Raw genomic sequence first — 27,719 nt, 5'->3', positions numbered from 1 at the left:
CCTTGTTTTCACTTGTGTGGGACATAGCATACTATTTCTTTATCCTTTAGGATTATTGGGGTATTATATGGTATCCTCCGTATGCATTATGCATGGCTTATACTAATTCTATGTACCATTGCCAGCAATATTTATAAAAGATGGTGTATTATTATGCTGTTATGTCTACCTTTTGGCATGTCACCTTGGACCTTATTTGCACCTGATTATGTGCGGCTCAAGTTTTTTCATTGATATTTTTATATATTTTTATGCTTGTACACCAACAAAAGTTGTTTTTATTTAGGTGTGCATATCATTTGTGTATTTCTTTTTTCTCCCTCATGACATATGTTCCTTGATACACAATGCAGAACCCTGTAGTATTTATTTAGGTTGTGCACCCATTTTTGTATATTATCCTGCCGTAGAACTCAAACTACAGATCCAATAGTATGCAAGAATATAGTTAAAAAGGAGAAATAAAAATGTGACAGCTTTAAACTGGCTAGGAAGAGTCCTGAAGCCAATCCAGGTAAGAATCTTTGGAAAGAAGTGAAATCTGCTATTGGAAACAGAAACCCTGCACACATTCAAGAAGAAACTATCAGCAGACAGGTGCTCACAGAAAAAGGTTTCAACTCTAATTGTTGCCAAAGGTTGTGCAACCAAGAATTGCTTTTAATCCTGTCCATGTCATATACTATGTTTCATCTTTAGTTAAATGAATACATCAACTTTTTTTGCTAAATGTATTAAAATATTCCAATGATACACAGAAGGATCTCCACTATTTTATAACAATCAGGGTTGCCAATAATGTTGACCACAACGTTAGATAAACTTAAAGGGGTTGTCCTGCCTTAAGCTACAAGACAGCAATCTCTGTATGTGACTGCAGACTTGTGAATCCTCACAATGCGCGCTGTGAGGATTCTCCGGTGCCGGGAGCGGGCGGACATATGACCGGAAGCATGTGATTTGCCTACTTTCGGACACATTCCGACAACTTTCTCAATAAACTTACACTGAGCAAGGCCGCGCCCATCTAGTAGGCATACTTGACTGCAGACTTGTAGCGCAAGGCCGGACCACTCCTTTAACATGTTAGTGAATATAATTTCAACATCAAAGAATCTTACGACAAATGAAACCATGAGCGCTCATAGGTGTTTAGCTTGCTATAATGGAAGCAGTAAAAAAAAAAATTTCTTAAGAGGTTAAACTATGTATCTTGTTCTGAATTGACATGTATTTATAGCAAAAAAAAATGTAAACTATTAAAAAATTTTTCTTACGGTCTGTCGGCAAATAGGGCAGCTGATAGCACCAAGCCATGACCCGTATCTCCAGTACGCCACAATGCATGCACCTATTCAGAGATAATTAGTACATTTTTTATTTGTATACTAACCAACAAAAAAGACAATCACAAAAATATAAAAATTAAACAGTTTTAATTACCACAAAAAAGATGTCCACAGTTTGTTTCCACTGGAAACGTAGCTTGCTGCAAACATACTGGGCAAGACATATCGGAGTAGAATTGATGTCGAGGTTGCACAGTTGTTTCCTGTAAATACAAAACATCGGAGCAAAAAAACTAGCGTTTATAAATCTGTGCATCGTGAGGACTATTTTTCCTAGGTTCAATGCACTTTTGAGAGATGTCATTTTAAAGCTACTCCTCCAAAGTAAACAAAATAAACACAATCAATACCCCACACTACTGTACATAAATTCATTAGCTATCTACTTCGGTCTGCTTTCTAATCATTCTACTTGATTAGACACCAGGTATGTCTCAGCTCCCTGTCAGATCCACCCAGTAGTAAATTGGTGTAATACCCCTAGATTTCTTTTCTGTAATATTTCTTCTTGCGGAGTGACATGTTGAGCACGTCAGGTGAGGAGACTTTTAAAGCCACAATGCTCCTCTGGGAAATATGCAAATTGTCTAATCAGAGAAGAAGAGAACTAGAACTCTAGTGCCACCTACAGGAAGTAGCAATCCTAAAAGTTAATAGTGACCCTTTAACGAACCTTATCGCATGACTTAGGATAAAAAGCCAAGATCAGAAACTCACTTTGCAGACACTGTGTTTCGGGGTACTGCATTGACAAGGGGTAGTACCCCGAAACACAGTGTCTGCAAATTGAGTTTCTGCTCTTGGCTTTTTATCCTAAGTCATGCGATAAAGCTCGTTAAAGGGTCACTATTGACTTTTAGGATAGCTACTTCCTGTAGGTGGCGCTAGAGTTCTAGTTCTCTTCCTCTCTGAAGAGACAATTTACAGAAAAGGCAAAAAAAACAGCACTTGTGCATTTCAGTTTAGATTCTGACCAATTTTAGATGGAACATGAATAACAATACACAAAAGATAACATACCTGTTCATTTTGTAGCTGATCTCTAATGGCCTGCACACGTTCTTGATTTTCAGGGTGAATGTTTTGCTGCTCACTTCTGTTTTTTTATGAAAAGATAACATTATGTTTGCAACACTAGAACAAAACATTCCCGATCCATAGTCATGGTATGAAATTTGTTTAGCCATGAAGTTAGTTAATTCCAGGACTGTCTGAATTATCACTCTTGATTACCCATACACATTCAAGCAGCCAACACCTATCTTTATGGATAGGACTAGCCTTAAAATGGTGATATACATTAGATGAATGTCTGCTGTACCATTTGATTTTGGCAGAACTGGACAACCATCCAAGGTGGATGGGGAGCCACAACTCTCTTCCCAGATGATAGAATAAAGATGGGTTTGGCATGTTGGATTTCAACATGCCAAATACCTTACTTCTCAATATAGACAAGCCACTAACAGTTGCATGGTTTTGAGAGATCGGAAACAACTGCTATTGACTAAATGCTCGGCTATCTAAGTTGCATGGACGGCTTTAGAATGATGGCCCTTTCTATAATGGCATCCTCAGACTAGTAAACTGTTCAACCAAATCACAATAACAATTTCTCATATTCAAGACAAAACCATTTTTTGGGCTATATGCAAAGATACCTGACAGAACATGCAAAACATACCGTAACATTAAATATGTGAGAGCAGCAATAAAGCTTAAACTGATGACCACTGCTACAACCACTTGGTTGCTTACACCTTCAATTAACGACCCATCATCTAATGGAGGGTGAAAAATATCTTGTTGGTTTTCAGCCATCCCAAAACACAGACATTAATTTCTGAAAAACAAGAAGTTTCAAAAAGTGTGTTAAAATAAAATAACATATGTATTCCATATTTTCAACCAGATTAAGAATAAGAAAAAAAGCAAGCTATTCTGAATGTCTTTTTAATGGAATAACCAAATAGTTAAACATATAAAATATTAAAACAAAAACTTGTTTAAAGTAAACATCAACATTTAGTTTGGATAAATCTTACTTTTATTCATACTTGTCACAAAGGTTTTCATGGCTTTTCAGCATCATTCTAATTCACCTATTAGGATCCATTGTAAAACGGAACAGTAAAGCCAGAAAGTAATATGTAATATGGTCTTTGATTCTATCTACAAGTTGTTCAGATCTAGTGAAAACCAATGTCAAGGCGGCTTATGGTGTGACATAATCCAAGTAGTGCTTATTTATTGAAGCCGATGTAGCACAAGTGCCGCCTCTCCGCTGGTCTGCAGAGTCACCATTATGTCTACAGCACAAAACTGCTGTAGCCTGTCACAGAGCACAGCAGTCTCATGCCGCTCATCTTGGCATCACATTACGAGTATGTACACGTCACCGCAACATCCTTGTCAACAGAAACCGGCAGAGAGCTGACATTGAAGTGGCAAGTGCTTCAGCAGATACAGTGGGGAAAAAAGTATTTAGTCAGCCACCAATTGTGCAAGTTCTCCTACTTAAAAAGATGAGAGAGGCCTGTAATTGACATCATAGGTAGACCTCAACTATGAGAGACAAAATGAGAAAATAAATCCTGAAAATCACATTGTCTGATTTGGAAAGAAATTTTTTTTCAAATTTTGGTGGAAAATAAGTATTTGGTCAATTACAAAAGTTCATCTCAATACTTTGTTATATATCCTTTGTTGGCAATGACAGAGGTCAAACGTTTTCTGTAAGTCTTCACAGGTTGGCACACACTGTTGCTGGTATGTTGGCCCATTGCTCCATGCAGATCTCCGCTAGAGCAGTGATGTTTTGGGGCTGTCGGTGGGCAACACGGACTTTCAACTCCCTCCAAAGGTTTTCTATAGGGTTTAGATCTGGAGACTGGCTAGACCACTCCACGACCTTGAAATGCTTCTTACGAAGCCACTCCTTCATTGCCCTGGCGGTGTGCTTGAGATCATTGTCCTGCTGAAAGACCCAGCCACGTTTCATCTTCAATGCCCTTGCTGATGGAAGGAGGTTTGCACTCAAAATCTCACGATACATGGCCCCATTCATTCTTTCATGTACACGGATCAGTCGTTCGGGTCCCTTGACAGAGAAACAGCCCAAAGCAAGATGTTACCACCCCCATGCTTCACAGTAGGTATGGTGTTCTTTGGATGCAACTCAGCATTCTTTCTCCTCCAAACACGACGAGTTGGGCTTCTACCAAACAGTTCTACTTTGGTTTTAATCTGACCATATGACATTCTTCCAATACTCATCTGGATCATTCAATGCTCTCTAGCAAACTTCAGACGGGACCGGACATGTAATGGCTTAAGCATGGGGACACGTCTGGCACTGCAGGATCTGAGTCCCTGGCGGCGTAGTATGTTACTAATTGTAGCCTGTGTAACGTTGGTCCCAGCTTTCTGCAGGTCATTCACTAGGTCCCCCTGTGGGGTTCTGGGATTTTTGCTCACCGTTCTTGAGATCATTTTGACCCCACAGGGTGAAATCTTGTGTGGAGCCCCAGATCGAGGGAGATTATCAGTGGTCTTCTAGGTCTTCCATTTTCTAATTATTGCTCCCACTGTTGATTTCTTCACACCAATGCTGCTGGCCTATTGCAGATTCAATCTTCCCAGCCTGGTGCATAGCTACAATTTTGTTTCTGGTGTCCTTTGACAGCTCTTTGGTCTTCACCATAGTGGAGTTTGGAGTGTGACTGTTTGAGGTTGCGGACAGGTGTCTTTTATACTGATAAGTTCAAACAGGTGCCAGTACTAAAGGTAATGAGTGGAGGACAGAGGAGCCTCTTAAAGAAGAAGCTACAGGTCTGTGAGAGCCAGAAATCTTGCTTGTTTTTAATTGACCAAATACTTATTTTCCACCAAAATTTGAAAAAAATTTCTTTCCAAATCAGACAATGTGATTTTCAGGATTTGTTTTCTCATTTTGTCTCTCATAGTTGAGGTCGACCTATGATGTCAATTACAGGCCTCTCTCATCTTTTTAAATGGGAGAACTTGCACAATTGGTGCCTGACTAAATACTTTTTTTCCCCACTGTAAGTGTTGTTTGGTTTGTTATTTTACAACATAATCAGCTTTGGGATCCATTTACATGGACTGCTGACCTGTAAACCTTTACCGATTGGCGGTTGTATAATAGCCATTATACAAAGCCAGACTAAAGTAAACGATATGCAATCAGTAATCTGTAATAAATTGATTAGTGCGCTTAGGCTACCATGGTTCTCAGCACTGCGAGTTCTGTTTACACAGGACGATGCACCTCCAAGAACAATGTTCTTTTGTGATACACAAAAATCATTTCACCCAATGAACAAGCATTTTGCTCGTTTATCAGGCGATTGGCAGCCTGTTTACACTCAAAGATTATTGTGAAATGAGCATTCTTAAAAGGAGGGTTGGGAAATTTTAGGGCTCCAGCACCTAAAATGTCTTTTCTAAATATCCATCTTTACATCCTAATCACTTTTGTAATGAGCTTTATTATAAAATGCCCTGCATTTCTCCCTATCTGGCTAATCCATAAACGTTTTTTTCTTTCCTATGACGTTTCATCTGAGAGGAGTGTCAAAGAGAACGTCACAAGAGGTTGGGGCTGAACTCAGCTTTGTGCAGTGTCTATCACCCCATCTGGAAGAGGAGGTCATCAGGGGGCAATTACTCACTGCAGTTTATTACATTGCTGCTCTCTGATCATGTCCTGGTTCCATGGTGATAGAAGCTGTGGGACAGGCGAGTGCAGCACCCACATTCTGCCTCCATCTCCGGCGCCACATCTTCTAACTGTGAAACAAGGTGTCATAAGAGCTGGAGATAGGAGCAGTGAGTGACCCCAATGCTGCCTCCTGATGATAATTTGCTTGAGGGTGGTGCAAAAAGCTGTGGGGCGGTACTGGTGTCACTCCCTGATTCTTTCTCCGACCCCTGACGACATCTTGTTTCACAGTTGAAAAATGAGACAGAGGAGATGAAGCAAAGTGCCGCTGCGCTCCCCTCTCCCACATAGTCTATCACCATGGATCGAGGACATCTTCAGAGGGTGCCGATGACATCCTGTTCCATGGAGGGGAGATAGACGTTGCAGGAAAGTGAATGTAGCCCCAGCCTCCTGTGATGTCCTGTTTGAGACTGCTCTCAAACGTCACAGGAAGTGAAAAAAAAAAAAAAAAAAGTGACACCAGCGCAGGCCCATAACTGCTATCAACACCTACTTAAACAATTTGTCATCAAAAGGGACAGTGCTGGCATCACTCACCTGGCTTCTAGACTGATGACACCCCCTTTCACAGTAATAAGCTGTGTTGGTGGGGATAGAAGTAGAGTGCCAGAGCTCGGTCACTTCTCCCACAGCTTCTATCAGCGCCACGGATTCCGGACATCTTCAGAGGGCGGAAATGAAAAACTGTGGTGACCACAGCGACACCCCCTGATGGCGTCCTGTTCCAGGAGGAGGGATAAACGCTGTCTCTGCCTCCTGATGATGCCTCGTTTGAGACTCCTCTCAAACAAAATGTCACAGGAAGCAAAATAAAAAACAGATTTAGGGCTTAGTAGTATAGGAAGCAGTGTAGGGTATTCTATAAAAAAGCAAATCACAAAAGTGCTTATGGTGTAAAAAATAGATATTTATAAAGACATTTTAGGTATTGAGCAACCAACTTTAAGCACCAATTTTTTAATGAAAACAAACCACCTTTAAAAGTATATCACATTGAGATGTCAGACCAGATGATTGTACAGAATTGACTAGTGCTCAATTGAAACTACTTATCTATTTCTGCAGAGAAGGGCTACAGATCGATTTGGCAGGAGTTCTCTTCTGTAAAAACCATTGGTTTCCTGGCAACTAGTAAGCAGGTGTCACGTAAGGTGTAGGAAAGACTAAATGCAACATGAAGGGAAGGGGGAAAAGGGGGCCCAGACTCTAGGGAAAGGGGGTAGTGGAGACCTCCTAGGCTGACCTACAGGTGCATCTCACTAAATTAGAATCTCATCAAAAAATTAATTGATTTCAGTTCTTCAAAACAAAGTGAAACTCATATTATATAGAGTCATTACAAACAGAGTGATCTATTTCAATTATTTATTTATGTTAATGTTGATGATTATTATGAAAACACAAAAGTCATTATCTCAGTAAGTTAAAATAATTAACAAAAAACACCTGCAAAGGCTTCCTAAGCGTTTAAAAAGGTCCCCAAGTCTGTTTCAGTAGGCTCCACAATCATGGGCAAGACTGATGACTGGACAGATGTCCAGAAGGCAGTCATTGACACACTCCACAAGGTCCCAGAGTTCCAATTTTCATTTGGAAATCAAGGTCCCAGCGTCTGGAGGAAGAGTGGAGAGGCCACAATCCAAGCTGCTTGAGGTTTAGTGTGAAGTTTCCACAATCAGTGATGGTTTGGGGAGGCATGTCATCTGCTGGTGTAGGTCCACTGTGTTTTATCAAGACCAAAGTCAGCACAGCTGTCTACCAGGACATTTTAGAGCACTTCATGCTTCCCTCTGCTGACAAGCTTTTTGGAGATGGAAATGTCATTCTCCAGCAGGACTTGGCACCTGTCCACACTGCCAAAAGTACCAATACCTGGTTTAAAAACAACAGTATCACTGTGCTTGATTGGCCAGCAAACTCGCCTGACCTTAACCCCATGGAGAATCTATGGAGTGTTGTCAAGAGGAGGATGAGAGACATCAGACCCAACAATGCAGATGTGCTGAAGGCTGCTATCAAAGCAACCTGGGCTTCCATAACACCTCAGCAGTGGAGAGTGACCAGGACTGAACAACTGAGACCATCAAAGCCAGAAAGCTCCAGGAGCGGTCAACTGAACAGATTAACCCTTGCACTGCGAGCAGAAACCTGCACTGTTTAATATGATGGTGAAGTGCTTCTAATCAGTGCAAGAGTAGGTGAAATCAGACACTGCTGACTTCTGGACCCTCTCTGTCATGATAAACCCATTGACAGCAAGTCTGTGCCCAACAAAGTCACAGCTGTCACAGAACATCACATTACACAACTCATAAGCTGTAGGTCATAGAGACCCTATATACCCTGAGGACGTCATAATAAAAGTGAAACATGGGGGAGGATGGAGGCTAGGTGAAGTATGGTGTTATGTGGGACAAACTATTATTTTTTGTAGTACATATAAATTATTATGCAAATATTATAGTTTGGTATTACGATGAAAATATAGCTAAAACTATTTGTGTTTTCCTTTTTTAATTCATATTTTTTTTGTTCACACCAAATAACCTGTTGAATGAATTATCCAGGTTATTATGGTATTATGGATATCTATTATGTATAGGCTTTTTGAGAAGACAGAAGCTGTGTCTTTACCTTAGGGTCTCTAGCTGTCAGATACCAGTCGACCTCCTGCTACATTGCCGGAGCTTTAGCCCCTTCACTGTAAATTTGTGGTGCTTGGTCTTTATCAGGTCAGAAATGTGTGTAGTATCTAAATAACATGCTTCCCAGACAGATTTGCCCTGAGACAGATCATGGTTGCTACCACATGATGTTCACCGTTTACACTGAGTAAATAGGAGGAGGATTCAGGTTGTCATTCAGCATGGTTACTGCTATAGGCTGGGGCTACACAGAGACTTCACAACATGGGGGTACATCAGCATGACTGATGAGTCCGAGGCAGGAGCCATCGATGGTTAACCTTTGACAAACGTAAATCATAAAAGTTTAGGCTTGAGCGACCTGTGTCGCAGCCAAAGAGCACTGCATGTCGCTGCTTAATCGCAGCATAATGCAAGACTTGCACTGCAACCGGCAAGGCACTGCAACCACAACAAGCAGAAAGTCAGAAACCGTTGCATGCTTTGCTGTTTCATTCACTCGCACTATTCTGCGATACAGCAGTCTTCGGACAAAAGTCACCATTTTGCCTAAGCCTTAAAGGAGGTGTGTCACTCCCAAAACTCCAAGTAAACTGCTATTACAGTCATATAGGGGAGTAAGCCCCAATAAAAATCATGCCTGTTGTATTGATTTGACTGCTTTTACATTTTAGTCGATATGAAGATTACTGTTCTATGATGCACCCTTGGCATGGCCAAGGGCTCTGTGCGCCATTCTGCCCCCTCAATTAGCATGAGGCAAACTACTCATTAGATGATTGACAACAGTTGCTTGCACAGAGTGAGCACTGCCTTAAAGAGTAACCGTAGCTTTAAATTTTTATTTCATAAATCAATGGGAAAGTCTTGATACAATGCAACGTATGATTAATGATAAAGCGTAACCGTTGTTTTCATTTTTTATTTCAGAAATCGAGAGTACAAATGAAAATAATGAACTGTGTAATATATCTTATCAGAGAAATCTGCTTCCTCCGCCAGGACTGATCAGGACTCTCAATTCACTGATAAAATCTGCCTTCAGTAAATACAGATCCGCCCATTACAGCAATGGAAGATGGTAGTTTCATAGTTTTAAGGTTGAAGGTAGACAAAGGGAACCTGTCACCAGAAATAACACTAATAACTTGCAGATATGGGGTTAATCTCCAGGTTAACAGCGTTATTATTATGCTGCCGAATGCAGAGGGAAGAAAATTAACTTTATTCTCCTCACCAGCATTCGGTTTCAGTCATGGAGGCGGGGGCGCCGCTGGTTCAGTCACTGCTCTGAGAATACAGAGCGGCCGCTGTAACCGCGACCCTGACAGTTGGCCTCAATATAGAGCAAGTGTCAGTCAGGGCCGCTCTGTATTCAGCAGTGACTGAACCCATGGCGCCCCCACCTCCATGACTGAAACCGAATGCTGGTGAGGAGAATAAAGTTAATTTTCTTCCCTCTGCATTTGGCTGCATGCAGGCACCAGACAGCATAGCTGATCAAATCAGCTATCATGGGCCCCTAACAGCTGCGGATGGAATTGCAATCCACCTACAGCTGTTAACATGTTAAATGCCGCTGTCAATCTCTGACAGTGGCATTTAACATGAGCTTGCTGGTAGCGCATCACAAACCCAGCCCATCAGCGACCCTGTCACATGATCACTGGGCAAAGATGAGTAGTCATGCCAACCAGGGGTCTGCAGAAACACCAAGGTTACTTACCGGTAGCCGGTTTTTCCTGAGCCCATGACAGCACACCTTGAGAGAGAGGATCCACCCCACCAAGGACAGGAAACCGTCTGAAATAAAAGGGCGGTACCTCTCCCTCGCTTCAGTTGTTTACAGAGCATTGAGAGGACCTCCCTAAAGAGGTTAGGCACATAACCAACACCACAATATACATATACACACCACCCCAAACAGTGCACACCAGGGTGTGAGAAACATAGAAAAAATAAGGGGGGGAAACTACGGGTGCTGTCATGGGCTCAGGAAAAACCGGCTACCGGTAAGTAACCTTGGTGTTTTCCCCTCCCCCATGACAGCACACCTTGAGAGAATTTTGGAGAATTTATGAGCACCCTAGGGAGGGACCACCGCCTGAAGTACCCTTCTCCCAAAGGTGAGATCAGAAGAGGATAGATCCAACCGATAGTGCTTAAAGAAGGTGGATGGTGTAGACCAAGTAGCAGCCCTACATATCTGCTCGATCGAGACGTCTGCTCTCTCTGCCCAGGAGGTTGCAACGGCTCTGGTGGAATGAGCCCTCACATTGTCCGGGGCTGGAACCCCTGTGGACGTATAGGCTAAGCAAATGGCCTCCCTGAGCCACCTAGAGATGGTACCCTTGGACACCCCGTGACCTTTCCTACACCCTTGAAAGGCCAGGAACAGAGAACCGTCTTTCCTCCACAGACTAGTCATGTGAATGTACTGTAGCAGGGACCTCCTAACATCTAGGCTATGGAACCTGACTTCCCCTGGGTTCTTGGGATTGCTGCAGAACGAGGGTAGCACAATCTCCTGACTACGGTGAAATCTAGATACCACCTTGGGAAGGTATGCTGGATCTGGCCGCAAGGTGACCCTATCCTCAAAGATTTGTGTGTAAGGAGGATTAACCGAAAGGGCCTGCAGATCACCCACCCTACGGGCTGACGTTAAGGCCACTAGGAGGATGGTCTTAAGGGTGAGAATTTTTGGAGAAACCTTGTGTAGAGGTTCAAATGGTTCACTAGTAAGAGCGTTCAAGACTAAGTTCAGGTCCCAAGGAGGAACACCCAAGGATCTAACCGGTCCTGCTCTGGCACAGGACTTGATAAACCTCGAGATCCACCTATTCCCAGCCAGATTACAATTGTAGAGTGCTCCCAAAGCTGAAACTTGAACCTTAAGGGTCCCTGTAGCTAGACCCAGGTCCCGCCCCTTTTGCAGAAATTCCAGGATCCCTCTGATCGGAGGTTTGCTCGATAGCGGGATATCTATAAACTCTAGGAATTTACCCCAAACCCTTCTATAAATCTTAGTTGTAATTGGTTTTCTGCTCCCCAATAAAGTAGAAACTAAGCCTGGTGAAAACCCCTTGCTACTCAATAGCGACCTCTCAAATTCCATGCCGAAAGATGGAACCCCCTGGCCTGGGCATGGAATACTGGTCCCTGCATGAGAAGGTCCGGCCTCTCTGGTAGAATCCAGGGATCTGACACCGACATTAGCCGAAGCAGAGAGAACCAAGGCCTCTTGGGCCAAAAAGGGGCTATCAAAATCACCCTGGCGCCTTCCTCCCGGATCTTCCTCACCACTACTGGAATCATCACTAATGGCGGAAAGGCATAGGCCTTCCTGAACCCCCAAGGAATCTGGAGGGCATCTACGGCATGGGGATTTTCTGCCGGATTTAGGGAGCAAAATCTCTGCACCTTTCTGTTTGCCCTTGTGGCGAACAGGTCTATGTCTGGCTGCCCCCATAACTGGACAATCTGATGGAAGACCTCCGGGTTCAACCCCCACTCCCCCTGTCTTAGGGTATGGCGGCTTAGAAAATCTGCTTTCACGTTTTCTATCCCCTTTATGTGAAGGGCGCTGAGGGATAGGAGGTTTCGCTCTGCTAGACCAAGGATCCTGTCTGCCACCACCATCAGAGGGCGTGACCTTGTCCCTCCTTGGTGATTCACATAGGCTACTGCTGTCCGGTTGTCGGACCTGACCTGGACATGGTGATTTTGGATGTGAGGGAGGAAGGCCCTGAGGGATCTTTCTACGGCCCAAAGCTCCTTTAAGTTTGAGGATGCTCCCCCCTCGTGGTAAGCCCAGTGACCCTGTATTGCGAGTTCTGCCAGATGATCCCCCCATCCGGAACTGCTTGCGTCGGTCGTAATTACCCGATCTACTGGTCTGGACCATTGAACGCATGCGGTTAGATTTCCCCTGACTGTCCACCACGAAAGGGAATCTACTACTTGTGGGGAGAGAGAGAGCCTGCCTTCTAAATGCCCGTTGCAGGACCTCTGTGCTGACAGGACCTCCCACTGAAGCCGCCTCATATGCCCCTGGGCCCACATTACTGCTGGGAGACAGGCCGTCATAGAACCCAGGAGGGACATTGCCTCTCTCAGAGACATCTCTGGAGCTTGAATGGCCTTCGAGACTAATGCAATCAACCTGCAGATTTTGTCCTCTGGGAGGAAGCAGGTTTGGCGACGAGAGTCTAGGATTAGACCCAGAAAGGTCTGAGTCCTGGAGGGGGTTAGTCTTGATTTTTTGGAAATTTACTAACCACCCCAGCTGACGCAACACTTCCGTGACCACTAGGAGCTGACTGGAGCAGTGGGCTTCTGTTTTCCCTATTATCAAGAAGTCGTCTAAATATGGCACGATCACTACATTCTTGATCCGTAGGAAGGCTGTCACTTCTGCTATTAGTTTCGTAAATATTCTCGGGGCAATGGAGAGGCCAAAGGGTAGGGCAGCAAACTGAAAATGCCTCAGCTTCCCCTGAATAAACAGGGCTACTCTCAGAAACTTCTGATACTCCGGATGGATTGGGACGTGATAATATGCGTCCTTCAAGTCTATTACAGCCATAAAGCAGTTGCGATGTAAGAGCTTCACTGCCGAGCTTACTGACTCCATCTTGAAAGTCTGGTTTTCTACTACTTGGTTCAGACTCCTGAGGTTGATGATGGTCCTTAAGGACCCGTTTGTTTTTTTTATCATGAATAGTGGGGAATAGAACCCCCTCCCTCTCTGTGTTGCTGGTACTTCGAGAAGGACCTGCTTTCCTACTAACTCTAACACTTCTGTTTCCAGGGCTAATTGTTCTTCCTGGACCTTTCGTAGGGGGGTAACCACAAAGGTCCGCCAGGGGGTCTGGCTGAACCGGATCTTCAGGCCTCCACTGATAATTTTCAGAATCCAGGGGTTTGCTGTTATCGCATCCCAAGCTGGAAGAAAGTGGGAAAGCCTTCCACCCACTTCCAGCCTGGCGTCATTGGGAGGATCTCTTCGAACTCGAGGATGGTCCTCCAAACATGTAGCCCGATTCTTTTTTGGACTTGGCTTCCCATTTCTTTTTGTCTCCCGGAGGACGACCCCGGTTAAATTTTCTCCTCCGAAAACTAAATCTTCTTGGTTCCCCCGAAAATCCCAGGAACCCTTTGGTTTTATCGCCTGCTTTTTCCAACAGGTCTTCTAACTTTTGGCCAAACAGGAGTCTACCATCACATGGGAGGGAGCACAGTTTCTGTTTCGAAGGTAGGTCGCCTGGGCAACCTTTGAGCCACAAGGCCCGCCTGGCTGCGTTGGATAGTCCCGCTGCCCTAGCTGACAGTCTGACCGAGTCAGCTGAAGAGTCGGCCAGGAAGGCCGATGCTGTTTGTATTAGAGGTAGCTCTGCAAGCCTGTCTGGAGACCTTTTTATCTTTAAGCTGGTCTTCCAGCTGTTGGAGCCACACCATCAAGGACCTCGCCACACAGGTGCTAGCCACCGCTGGTTTTAGGCCACCTGCCGCCGCCTCCCACGTGTGGCGCAGGAAGGAGTCAGCTCTTTTATCCAGGGCATCTTTTAGGACGCCAGAGTCCTCCAAGGGCAGGGAAGATCTTTTCGATGACCTTGCCACAGTCCCGTCCACCTTGGGGATCTTATCCCAAGGTTCCGCATCCTTCTCTTCGAAGGGGTACCTTCTTTTGGAGAAGGAGGGTAAAGCCCCTGATCTCTCAGGTCTCCTCCACTCCCGGTCAATGAGGCCCTGAATCTTACTGTTAACCGGAAATGAGCGTCTCTTCTTCTCTCCCAAGCCCGCAAACATGATGTCCTCCCGGGATTTAGATGCTCTCTCTTCCTCCAGACCCATGGTTGATCTTACTGCCCTAACCAGTCTGTCTGTATTCTCAATGGGGAAGCAGGGTCTACCGCCCCCCGATGAGGAAGAGGACGATGAATCCCACTGCTCCTCGGACTGGGAGGAATCAGAGACGGGGGAAACCTCTCTACGGGGCCTTTTCTTCCCTCTAAGGAACCCTTTCAGGGACCCCTGAACTTCTGCATGTACTATGGACTTTAAATCTGCAGCAAAATCCCGGGAATTCTCAGCTATGGTTTTGGTCACACAGCCCTGGCAAAGTGGTTTCTGCCACTCTACTGAGAGAGAAGCTTGGCAAAGGGCACACATTCTATGCTTTTGCTTGGCACTACTCTTCTTAGGCTCCTAAAAAAAGGAAGCACATAAGAGACTTCCCGTTATTAACCAGTGACATTCACGAAGCTCACTCACCCTCGGAGGTCACAAACGGGTACCGGATTCGGAGGCTGTCGCAGAACCGATGATTCCATTCTGGATGGTCCCGAGGCACTCGAAGCCTTACTCCTGCGGCTGCCACTACGATTACTCGAGCGGCTGTCTGTAAACGATGCATCCCTCTGCTTTTTCTGTTGCTGAGGTGGGGGGGTAAGCTGCTGCTGCTCCTGGCTATCTGGATCAGCCATGTCTCAGAAGCGCACCACGCTTCCAGGATAGCTCCCCCCCTTAAATATAGGGCCATCCAGCCTCCTCCGGTCTGTGGGCCCTCCCCCTTCCTCAGGCCGGAGCTCCGTTGAAAAAAAAAAAAAAAAAAAAACGGCCTGGGACGCTCCGATGGGCGCCGCCATCTTGGATCGGCGCCGCCTCCTGACGTCACCCAGCGCACCGCTCCCAGCGTGCCCTGCGCCGTGACGTCAGGCGCATCACACCCGGAAGCGTTCCACACTGCAGGGGGAGGACGGCGCCGCGGTCTCCGGGAGGACAGAGCCTGCCTCACCGCGTGCGCCCCGCTCGGCGCAGAGACCCCAGGGGAAGCTGCGGACGGCGCTTCTGGGATACTGAACCCGGTGCACAGGCCAGTGCCCGCTCTTCCACACCGGGACAGCCCCAGGTAAGTCTTCTTTCTTCCAGACAGGTTCCCCATCAAGGACAGGAAACCAACTGAAGCGAGGGAGAGGTACCGCCCTTTTATTTCAGACGGTTTCCTGTCCTTGGTGGGGCGGATCCTCTCTCTCAAGGTGTGCTGTCATGGGGGAGGGGAAAAACTCCCGTTCTTGTCATTGCTGATCTGCTATGAACACCATAGAAGATGATGATTTCTGCCACACATAGCAGGGCTGAAGCAAGGAGACTATTGAAGTAAAAAAAAAAAAGGAAGAAAAACGCCAGAATTATGTTTTTTTGATCGAAGCAACATTGCAATAAAATGTAACAACAGGCGATCAAAACATTGTACCTGGCCCAAAACGTTAACAATAAAAACGTAAACTCGGCATGCAGAAAGTAAGCCCTAACCCAGCCCTTGAAAAATGGAGAGGCTACGGGTCTCAGAAAATGGCGCTTTTTTTTTTTTTAACTACACAAACTCTGGATTTTTTTTGTCACCACTCAAATCAAAAAGAACCTATACATGTTTGGTATCTACAAACTCCTAATGACCTGGAGAATCTTAATGGCTGGTCAGTTTTAGCATTTAGTGAACATGGTTATAAAAAAAAAACATTGTGGAATTTTTTTGCAATTTCACCACACTTTGAAATTTCCAGTTTTACAGTACACTATATGGTAAAATCAATGGTGTCGTTGAAAAGTAAAACTCATCCCGCAAAAAAACAAGCCCTCACACGGCCATATTGACAGAAAAATAAAAAAAAGGTATAGCTCTGGGAAGAAGGGGAGCAAAAAACGAAAACGCAAAATCCCAAGATCATGAAGGGGTTAATGAATCCCATTATTTTGTCTTGGTAGCGGCTGTCTGACACTATCAGTGCTCAGAGTTCTGAGGAGAACTGTAAGGCTATGTTCACACATTGTGTTTTTGCTGGGGGGTTTTTCTGCAGCAAAACTTGCTCTCTTGGCAGTAAACTTTCAATGGGTGAAAAATGCTGATAAAACGCTGAAGGAAGTGACATGCGGCATTTTGCAAAACCCGAGGTTTTGAACAAAATACTGAGGACAAAAAAAAACGAGCTGTGTGCATGAGATTTCTGAAATCTCAATCTTTGCTGGTACTGCATAAAGCAGGTAAAAATTTGCATTAAAAAAAAAAAAAAAACGCTGAAAAAAATGCAATGTGTGAACATACCCTTAGGCTATGTGCCCATGATGTTCCCGCTGCGGCCCCGTCGCTGCAGAACAGCCGCGCGGCTTACACCCTCATTAGGCAAATGAGCGGCCACAATTAATTTTTTCACATGTGGACTTTCCTCATTGATGTTAATCTATGGGGAAATTCCACATGTGAACTCGCAAGAGGAATTGACATGTTGTGAGTCTGAAAGACGCGCCGCATGTCAGTTTCCGCAGGTGATTCGCAGGTGCCCAGAGATGCATAGTGGACATGGGTTTTCTAGAAATCCATCCACTATGCTGTAACATCTGGCTGCTGCGGGTTTGATGCTGCATAGACACGTAGCTTCAAACCCGCAGTGGCTCCTGATCGTGGGCACATACCCTTACTGTGGTTTCAACAGAACTTGCAGAATGTCTGCCTGCCTCTAGCTCCTCCTCCCCTCCATAGCTGCCATCTACAGTGCCTTGTGAAAGTACTTGGCCCCCTTGAACTTTTCTACCTTTTGCCATATTTCTGGCTTCAAACAAAGATATAAAATTCTAATTTTTGGGGGAAGAATCAACAAGTGGGACACAATCGTGAAGTGGAACGAAATTTATTGGATATTTTAAACTTTAACAAATTAAAAACTGCCCCTTTACTTTCAGTGCAGCAAACTCACTCCAGAAGTTCAGTGAGGATCTCTGAATGATTCAATGTTGTCCTAAATGACTGGTAATGATAAATAGAGTCCACCTGTGTGTAATCAAGTCTCCGTATAAATGCACCTGCTCTGTGATAGTCTCAGGGTTCTGTTTCAAGTGCAGAGAGCATCATGAAGACCAAGGAACACACCAGGCCGGTCCGAGATACTGTTGTGGCGAAGTTTAAAGCCGGATTTGGATACAAAAAGATTTACCAAGTTTTAAACATCTCAAGGAGCACTGTGCAAGCGATCATATTGAAATGGAAGGAGTGTCAGACCACTGCAAATCTACCAAGACCCGGCCGTCCCTCTAAACTTTCATCTCGAACAAGGAGAAGACTGATCAGAGATGCAGCCAAAAGGACCATGATCACTCTGGATGAACTGCAGAGATCTACAGCTGAGGTGGGAGAGTCTGTCCATAGGACAACAATCATTCGTGCACTGCACAAATCTGGCCTTTATGGAAGAGTGGCAAGAAGAAAGCCATTTCTCAAAGATATCCATAAAAAGTCTCGTCTGAAGTTTGCCACAAGCCACCTGGGAGACACACCAAACATGTGGAATAAGGTGCTCTGGTCAGATGAAACCAAAATCAAACTTTTTGGCCACAATGCAAAATTATATGTTTAGCGTAAAAGCAACAGCTCATCACCCTCAAAACACCATCCTGACTGTCAAACATGGTGGTGGCAGCATCATGGTTTGGGTCTGCTTTTCTTCAGCAGGGACAGGGAAGATGGTTAAAATTGATGGGAAGATGGACAGAGCCAAATACAGGACCATTCTGGAAGAAAACCTGTTGGAGTCTGCAAAAGAGACTGGGACGGAGATTTATCTTCCAACAAGACAATGATCCCAAACATAAAGCAAAATCTACAATGGAATGGTTCAAAAATAAATGTATCCAGGTGTTAGAATGGCCAAGTCAAAGTCCAGACCTGAATCCAATCGAGAATCTGTGAAAAGAGCTGAAAACTGCTGTTCACAAACGCCCTCCATCCAGCCTCAATGAGCTCGAGCTGTTTTGCAAGGAAGAATGGGCAAGAATTTCAGCCTCTCGATGTGCAAAACTGATAGAGACATACCCCAAGCGACTCGCAGCTGTAATCGAAACAAAAGGTGGCGATAAAGTATTAACTCAAGGGGGCCGAATAATATTGCACGCCCCACTTTTCAGTTTTTAATTTGTTAAAAAAAAGTTTAAAATATCCAATAAATTTCATTCCACTTGGACGCGCGCACATTCCCTGCACGGGTCTCGTGGACGCGCACACATTCCCTGCACGGGTCTCGTGGACGCGCACACATTCCCTGCACGGGTCTCGTGGACACGCACACATTCCCTGCACGGGTCTCGTGGACGCGCGCACATTCCCTGCACGGGTCTCGTGGACGCGCACACATTCCCTGCACGGGTCTCGTGGACGCGCACACATTCGCTGCACGGGTCTCGTGGACGCGCACACATTCGCTGCACGGGTCTCGTGGACGCGCACACATTCGCTGCACGGGTCTCGTGGACGCGCACACATTCGCTGCACGGGTCTCGTGGACGCGCACACATTCCCTGCACGGGTCTCGTGGACGCGCACACATTCCCTGCACGGGTCTCGTGGACGCGCACACATTCCCTGCACGGGTCTCGTGGACGCGCACACATTCCCTGCACGGGTCTCGTGGACGCGCACACATTCCCTGCACGGGTCTCGTGGACGCGCACACATTCCCTGCACGGGTCTCGTGGACGCGCACACATTCCCTGCACGGGTCTCGTGGACGCGCACACATTCCCTGCACGGGTCTCGTGGACGCGCACACATTCCCTGCACGGGTCTCGTGGACGCGCACACATTCCCTGCACGGGTCTCGTGGACGCGCACACATTACCTGCACGGGTCTCGTGGACGCGCACACATTAGCTGCACGGGTCTCGTGGACGCGCACACATTAGCTGCACGGGTCTCGTGGACGCGCACACATTCCCTGCACGGGTCTCGTGGACGCGCACACATTCCCTGCACGGGTCTCGTGGACGCGCACACATTCCCTGCACGGGTCTCGTGGACGCGCACACATTCCCTGCACGGGTCTCGTGGACGCGCGCACATTCCCTGCACGGGTCTCGTGGACGCGCACACATTCCCTGCACGGGTCTCGTGGACGCGCACACATTCCCTGCACGGGTCTCGTGGACGCGCACACATTCCCTGCACGGGTCTCGTGGACGCGCACACATTAGCTGCACGGGTCTCGTGGACGCGCACACATTAGCTGCACGGGTCTCGTGGACGCGCACACATTACCTGCACGGGTCTCGTGGACGCGCACACATTACCTGCACGGGTCTCGTGGACGCGCACACATTAGCTGCACGGGTCTCGTGGACGCGCACACATTAGCTGCACGGGTCTCGTGGACGCGCACACATTAGCTGCACGGGTCTCGTGGACGCGCACATTACCTGCACGGGTCTCATGGACGCGGGGTCCAGCAGGGTCTGTCAGTTGTCACTTTGCGGTAACTTGTGCTGCAACTACAGGACCGCGCGCAGAGGAGTCCAGTCAGCTACAGGGAATGCCCGGGAATCACACTGCAGGCAGAGCGGCGTTCAGGTTCCCATGTAGTCAGCCTGTCAGCTACTGGGACGGGACAGGACAGACTCATGACTTCCTGGAGGAGGGCTCTGAGCAGGAACTTCCATCACTTCCTGCTGCACAGCACACACTCACACACGGCTTCCTAATGGCTCGGTGCTCCCTAGTCCCTAATGGCTCGGTGCTCCCTAGTTCCTAATGGCTCGGTGCTCCCTAGTTCCTAATGGCTCGGTGCTCCCCAGTCCCTAATGGCTCGGTGCTCCCCAGTCCCTAATGGCTCGGTGCTCCCCAGTCCCTAATGGCTCGGTGCTCCCCAGTCCCTAATGGCTCGGTGCTCCCCAGTCCCTAATGGCTCGGTGCTCCCTAGTCCCTAATGGCTCGGTGCTCCCCAGTCCCTAATGGCTCGGTGCTCCCCAGTCCCTAATGGCTCGGTGCTCCCCAGTCCCTAATGGCTCGGTGCTCCCCAGTCCCTAATGGCTCGGTGCTCCCTAGTCCCTAATGGCTCGGTGCTCCCTAGTCCCTAATGGCTCGGTGCTCCCTAGTCCCTAATGGCTCGGTGCTCCCTAGTCCCTAATGGCTCGGTGCTCCCCAGTCCCTAATGGCTCGGTGCTCCCCAGTCCCTAATGGCTCGGTGCTCCCCAGTCCCTAATGGCTCGGTGCTCCCCAGTCCCTAATGGCTCGGTGCTCCCCAGTCCCTAATGGCTCGGTGCTCCCCAGTCCCTAATGGCTCGGTGCTCCCCAGTCCCTAATGGCTCGGTGCTCCCCAGTCCCTAATGGCTCGGTGCTCCCCAGTCCCTAATGGCTCGGTGCTCCCCAGTCCCTAATGGCTCGGTGCTCCCTAGTCCCTAATGGCTCGGTGCTCCCTAGTCCCTAATGGCTCGGTGCTCCCTAGTCCCTAATGGCTCGGTGCTCCCTAGTCCCTAATGGCTCGGTGCTCCCCAGTCCCTAATGGCTCGGTGCTCCCCAGTCCCTAATGGCTCGGTGCTCCCCAGTCCCTAATGGCTCGGTGCTCCCCAGTCCCTAATGGTTCGGTGCTCCCTAGTCCCTAATGGCTGGTTGCAGTTGATCTTTTGTGGTCCTTGTGCTGAGGTGACTACAGTGGAGTTGCTTGAACAAGGTCCTCAAAAAATCACCTCGAATGGAGCTGATTCCAGGAGCTCCTCATAGACTCCATTCTAGTGGCCTCATCTGGCTTATTAATGCTTTTTGAGGGAATTGCCCAAGTTTTTAATGGAACAGACATCACAAGTCATACATGAATTTTTTTACACTTACATTTTTTATGCATTTGGGCAAATTTTTTTTTTTCCTGATTAGTAAACTTGCATTTTTATTATCACTTTTTGTAATATAAAAAATTACACATTACTGAAATGATTGTTCAGTTTTGCCAAAATCTGACTTTTGCTGTGTGATCACCAGTCCTGTCCACAGCACTGACATTTTTGAAGAGCTCTGGGAGAGGCGTAAAAGAGCGCCACCGTCAGTCATCATAATGTGCCGCACAGAGATGTCCGGGGTCACTGGAGACCACTGCTGGTAATATACATATATACAGGAATGTCCGGGGTCACTGGAGACCACTGCTGGTATAATTTACACCACTTTTCTGATGTAAATTCTGTCGGCTGCGCTCAGTCACTGTCACAACCCTCTGCAAATCTCCACCCACTCTTAGATCGGAGGTGATTTTTTGAGGACCTCATTTTAACTCCACTGTAGACGACTCACTAGTGAGGTGAATAGAATGGAGTTGATTTTTTGAGGACTCACGGGAGCCTTCACTAGTCTAGATGGTTCAGTACTGAGGTGTCTAGAATGGAGCTGCTAAGAGGTCCTCAAAAAATCAACTCCGATCTAGACGACTCATTACAGAGATGGCTAGAATGGAGTTACTGAAGCGAGGGGTTATAAAGAGGCCCAGGAATAATGAGATTACAGGTGCTTTGTTCTTCTCTTTGGTCTGTACAGTATTATGTATACCAGCTTTATAATTATAACGATATCATGCACTGGCAGACATAGACATAAAAGAGCCTCTGTGCAAGAACAATATATGGGCCCTTTGCAGCCCCAGAGCTCCTAAAAATGCAAAATTGCACTTGCGTTGGAGGCGCCCTTTTCCCTTGGGCCCCTGTGCGGCCGCACTGGTTGCACCAATGATATGTCCATCCCTGATTTCCTGGCTTTTTAATGCTTTTTTAGGGAATTGCTCAAGTTTTGCACCAGTCCTGTCCACAGCACCAACATTTTTGAAGAGTGGGCAGAGCTTCGCGAGGAGAGGCGTAAAAGATTGTTGTGCTCCATCACTGTCATGACCCTCCCTGCAAATTTCCACCCGCTCTTCAAAATGGTGGTGCTGGCCAAGACTTGTGCACATACACGAAAAGTTAACTTCTATCAAAACTGAACAATCTGAGCTATTTGTTATATTACGAAAAGCGATAATAAAAAACAAATTTTATTAATTTAAAAAAATGGCCCAGCTTTCTCCCTCTCACACTCATTAAAGGGGATATCCGGGACTTAATGAAAAACAATAAATGTGCCTAAGCACTAACATTCAGGTAGTTGCTACCTACCTGCCTGTTGTGCCCGGCACTGTTCTTCCCCGGCACACAGCGGTCACAGACCCCTCCTGGCGGGAATTCAGCTGCCTCTGCTGATGTCACATCAACAGAGCGGCGGCTTCTTTTCTGTGTTTGGTTTACATAGTCATACTGTGCTGACAGAGTCCTTTAAAAGGGGTTGTGCAGTGAAAACAAGTTATGACCTAACTATGGGATAGGTGATAACTTGCTGATCAGTGAGTGTGCGACCACTGTATTCACTATAAAATGATGAGAATTACAGTCAAAACTATGTGCATAAGTTTCTTCTTAAAAAAAAAAAAATCACTGACACCTTAAATTTTTTTTACGGACCGGGCAAAAATTGCCATATTTTTATGAACTTTTCTGGACGGTTGGCAACTTTGGAAGCCGGGAGTGTGGTCACATGTTGCAACCTGTGGGCCACTGTTTTCAGCCCTTTGGCTGCCTCAGTCCACGAGCCAGACAGGAACAGCCAGAGGGCCAGATGTGGCCTGCGTGCTGCACTTTGCCCAGGTCTGATGTATACCAATCCATGTACTATAGATTTGAGTTACTGCAAATTATATATACCTTCTCGGCTAAAAACAACACCTTAACAAAATTGCTAAGAGGAGCATTTTTACCCCTCTGTAAAATATGCAGTGTGACTTTTGCCAGAGCCTGTCCTATGGAACAGCAGTCAGACCCTCAGCACTGATGGCCCTTTAACCCCTTTCCGACATGCCACGCCACGGGAGCTAAGCGATGCCGCGATCAAGTGCGGGTGTCAGCTCTATGTGAGAGCTGACACCACGCAGCAACACCCACGATCATGGGTGTTTAGCCCCTGTGATGCCGCTGTCAATAGTGACAGTGACATCGCAGGGCATCTGTCACGGGTGTGTCAGAGGTGACAGACAGTCGCCCTGTAGTGGGTTGCAGAAGATCTCCACGTTTGGCATTGCAGACAGCTGCTTAGATAAGAGGCTGTTTTTAGGACCGAGCGACTACCTCTCTCTTGCTAATTAGCTCTCTGGCCTGGGTGTTTATATACCTGGTGTGTCTGAGAGGGCATCGCCGGTTATATTAATTTCTACTTGTGAAGCTTAGCAGGAGCTGTACCTCGTCCTATCTGTAGCTTGAGGCCGTGTGCACATTTGGAGTTCATCTAAAGCTAAGCCATTTTCACCTGTTTTGTCTACCCTTGTTGTCTTCAGAGTTTTAGTGGAGGTTGGCTAGTGCTCATCTCCTTCCATGCCTAGTCGTAGCCTTACGCCAGGGAAAGTAGGGTGAGGCACACAATCAGCAATTGCTGAGGAGGCTATCTAGGGACGTTAGTTGAGACAGGGTGACGCTAGACCAGACTAGGAGATCTCCACTTCCCCCTTTCCTTAGTGTCTGGGCTCCCTCTCCCTTTTCCCTCTGTGTTGCACTTACACCTGGCATGACAGCATCGCAGAGGGAGTGAGACCATCAGCACAGCGCATCGCGTTGTGCTGATGGTCTCCATGGTAACCCCCAGTCCCAAGATGGCCACGGGGTCCTTCAGGCAGGTGGCCTGAGAGCAGGAGCTGAGATGCCGCCTTCCTGTCTGTCAGATGCTGATCTGATGCTCTGCAGTGCAGATGCATTGCTGAGTATTAGATCAGCGATCAAGGCAGGGAAAGTTGATGTCCCATAGTGGGACAATGTAATAAAATGTAAAAAAGTTAATAAAAATTATAAAAATATGTTTAGGCTATGTGCCCACGATGCAGAAATGAAGCAGAAAATTTCTGCAGCATTTATGCATCTCCCTGGCAGAAAAAACGCATGCAGATTGTGCATGCATTTTTCCTGCAGAATACATGCGGAATACATGCGGATTCACATGCGTATCCACATGCAGATTGACAAGCGCTTTCCAGGCGATAGCATCACTTGGAAAGTGCTTGACAACTAGGTCACACTATATAAATCCATGCAAACAGCATGGATTTATATAGTGTGACCGTAAAACAATGCTTCAAATAAAGCTATACTCACCCCCGATGCCCGGCGTGGCTGCAGCGCTGCTTCCTCGCTGGTTCCTGGCTGCCGGCATATCGCGAGACACAGCGGTGAAGGGCCTGCGGTCACATGACTGTGACGTCACCGAAGGTCCTTCAGCGCTGCCGGCAAGCAGAGAGAAGACGCCGGACAGGTGAGTATAAACTTTATTTTTTTTTTTATTCTTTTTTTACAGGTACAATGGTACCCAGGTCTGGAGGAGAGTCTCCTCTCCTCCAGAACTGGGTACCATCCGCACATAGAGACGCATAGAAGCCGCTTGTACAAATGTACAGACACGGATTCTATGCGTCTCAATGCAAGTCAATGGCGGGAGTTCCGCTGCGCTTCCGCAAAATTAATGAACATGCTGCAGATTTATGAGCGCTGCAGAAACGCTGCGGAAAAATCCGCAGCATGTGCATAGAACATGCGGAATCCCCTTGGGGACCATGGGGTGCGGATTACCTAGCGTTTCACAAGCGTTTACGCTGCGGAAATTCCGCAGCATAAACGCTTGAAAAACGCTACGTGGGCACTCAGCCTTAAAAAAATCACAAAATAAAGAACAAAAAAAAAAAAGAAAAATATGAATCCAATAAATACATTTACTGTATCTGTGTAAAACAAATAAACAAAAAAGTACACATATTTAGTATTGCTGCGTCCTGAACAACCTGACCTATAAAACAGTCCCACTAGTTAACCCCTTCAGTGAACACCATAAAAAACATAAATGAAAAACAAGGCAAAAAACTATGCTTTAACATCATACTGCTGAACAAAAAGTGGAATAAAACGCAATCAAAAAGACGAATGTAAAGAAAAATGGTATCGCTAGAAAAATCATCTTGTCTCACAAAAAAACATACATACAGCTCCATCATCAGAAAAATAAAAAAGTTACAGCTCTCAGAATAAAGCAATGCAAAAATAATTTTTTTATATAAAATCATTTTTATTGTGTAAAAGCGCCAAAATTGGGTCTAAAAGTAAAATTTTTGTGAAAAAACGTTAAATGTTTATTTTTTCCTTCTACATTCCATTAATTCCTGTGAAGCACCTGAAGGGTTAATAAACTTGAATGTGGTTTTGAGCACTTTGAGGGGTGCAGATTTTAGAATGGTGTCACATTTGGGTATTTTCTATCATATAGACTACTTAAAGTCACTTCAAATGTGATGTGGTCCCTAAAAAAATGGTTTTGTAAATTCTGTTGTAAAAATGAGAAATCGCTGGTCAACTTTTAACCCTTTTAACTTTCTAACAAAAAAAATCATGTTTACAAAATTGTATTGATGTAACGTAGACATGTGGGAAATGTTATCTATTAACTATTTTGTGTGACATATCTCTCTGATTTAAGGGCATAAAAATTCAAAGTTTGAAAATTGGGAAAATTTTCACAATTTTCGCCAAATTTCCGATTTTTTCACAAATAAATAAATGTAAGCCATATCAAATAAATTTTACCACTATCATGAACTACAATATGTCACGAAAAAATAATCTCAGAATCACCGGGATCTGTTGAAGCGTTCCAGTAATTACCTCATAAAGTGACAGTGGTCAGAATTCAAAAAATTGGCCTGGTCAGGAAGGTGAAAACAGGCTTTGGGGTGAAAGGGTTAATAAAAATCCATAAAAATGTTTTGTCCCATATGACTTCTACAACAGGTCAGGCTGTATGGGCCACAGAGAAGGGTAAGTCGCCACAGAAGGCCAGTGTAACAGGCCAAAGTATACCCCGTCCAGCTTAAATCCAGGTATAGTTTGGCCCAGGCCAGAGTATAACTCGGGGAATAAACTATCCTAGGCTAAACTATACCCCTCCAGAATATACCCCTCTATTTTATGAGCCCTTGTAAATTAGATAGATTTTAGATGCCATTTTTTTCTCCTCCAGGCTACAATATACCCCTCTATTTTCTATTTTATGAGCCCTGGTAAATAAGATGATAGATTTTAGATGCCATTTGTTTACTCCACCAGGCTACAATATTCCCCTCTATTTTCTATTTTCTGAGCTCTTGTTAATGAGATAGATTTTAGATGCCATTTTTTACCCTCCAGGTACTATATACCCCTCTATTTTATGAGCCCTTTTAAATGAGATTTTACATGCCATTTTTTAATAACTTAATCATGTTAATCACATGATGAAGATTAATCTTACAATACAATGCGACTGGGAAGTCTAACATCTGAGATGTGTCATCTTGGTTGTAATGACTCAGAAGTTAGCGTTCCACATCTATATATTTAGAACTTTAGGATTTAAGTTAATTATCTTCTCACATAACTTAACTGACAAACCTGAACCCCCATGAAGATGTTGAAAAATTAAGTAATTCATGCGTATATCACTCAACACTGTTGATATCAAGGGGTTGTATAATCTGGCATGAGTGCATTTGAAATGGCTTAGGCCATAATATACCCGGGGTATAATCCAGGCTAGGCCGCTTTAACCCCGGTTGTAGTCTGAACTCGGGGTATACTCTGGCCTGTTACATCGAGATACACCGAGACATTGCTGGGACCTAATAAATTGGTTACATAAGCGATTATCATGTTTTTATTTACTTTTTTTATTTTTTAAATGCTGCTGAAGAAAAAAAAAAGTGTCAGCGAGATCTGAACGATTTAGTGCAGGTCTACTGGTGATGACTTTGCTGCAGATCGTTTCACCAACAAATTGCAATATTTTAACATACCCTGGAGTTTTAGAAATATAGAAATGAAAATTCAAACCATAGTTCTCAACCAGTTTAAATTAAAACACATATAGAAATAAGTCTAACAAAAAGGAGAAATATATAAATATATTTATACATACAAGTCTATAACAATGAATTTTACAAACCAGTAAGTTGAACTAAGCCAAGTTAGAGATAACCTAAAAAACACAGGAGTAGTAGCCATAATAATAAAAAATTTATTTTATTTAAGCAAAAGATACATGATAAAATTGATTAAAAAGGGGGGAAGAATCAGAGA

The 27,719-nt window shown here is 45.4% G+C and overlaps 1 protein-coding gene across 3 annotated transcripts in view; it reads right to left on the bottom strand.

Annotated features, from left to right (window-relative positions):
- Nucleotides 1–20,205, bottom strand: part of RNF170 (ring finger protein 170) — a 36,035-nt gene extending 15,830 nt beyond the window's left edge. Inside the window, exons 1-5 of one of the 3 annotated variants that reach the window (XM_073661171.1) lie at nt 19,986–20,205; nt 3,034–3,192; nt 2,370–2,445; nt 1,444–1,552; nt 1,278–1,351 (exon numbers count right to left, since the gene is read on the bottom strand). In XM_073661171.1, the coding sequence (XP_073517272.1) occupies nt 1,278–1,351; nt 1,444–1,552; nt 2,370–2,445; nt 3,034–3,170 (396 nt within the window). In that variant the 5' untranslated portion in view covers nt 3,171–3,192; nt 19,986–20,205. Of the gene's footprint in view, nt 1–1,277; nt 1,352–1,443; nt 1,553–2,369; nt 2,446–3,033; nt 3,193–6,633; nt 6,920–8,730; nt 9,207–19,985 lie in introns of those variants that run through there. The other 2 variants (XM_073661188.1, XM_073661179.1) reach the window with 2 other exon arrangements.
- Between the last annotated feature and the right edge of the window lie 7,514 nt (nt 20,206–27,719).

This window comes from Phyllobates terribilis, unplaced genomic scaffold, assembly GCF_046119375.1.
Source record: "Phyllobates terribilis strain yellow unplaced genomic scaffold, ASM4611937v1 Scaffold_1__5_contigs__length_1240528914, whole genome shotgun sequence".
NCBI classification, from domain to species: Eukaryota; Metazoa; Chordata; class Amphibia; order Anura; family Dendrobatidae; genus Phyllobates; species Phyllobates terribilis.
This window is presented reverse-complemented; position numbering and strand designations above follow the sequence as displayed.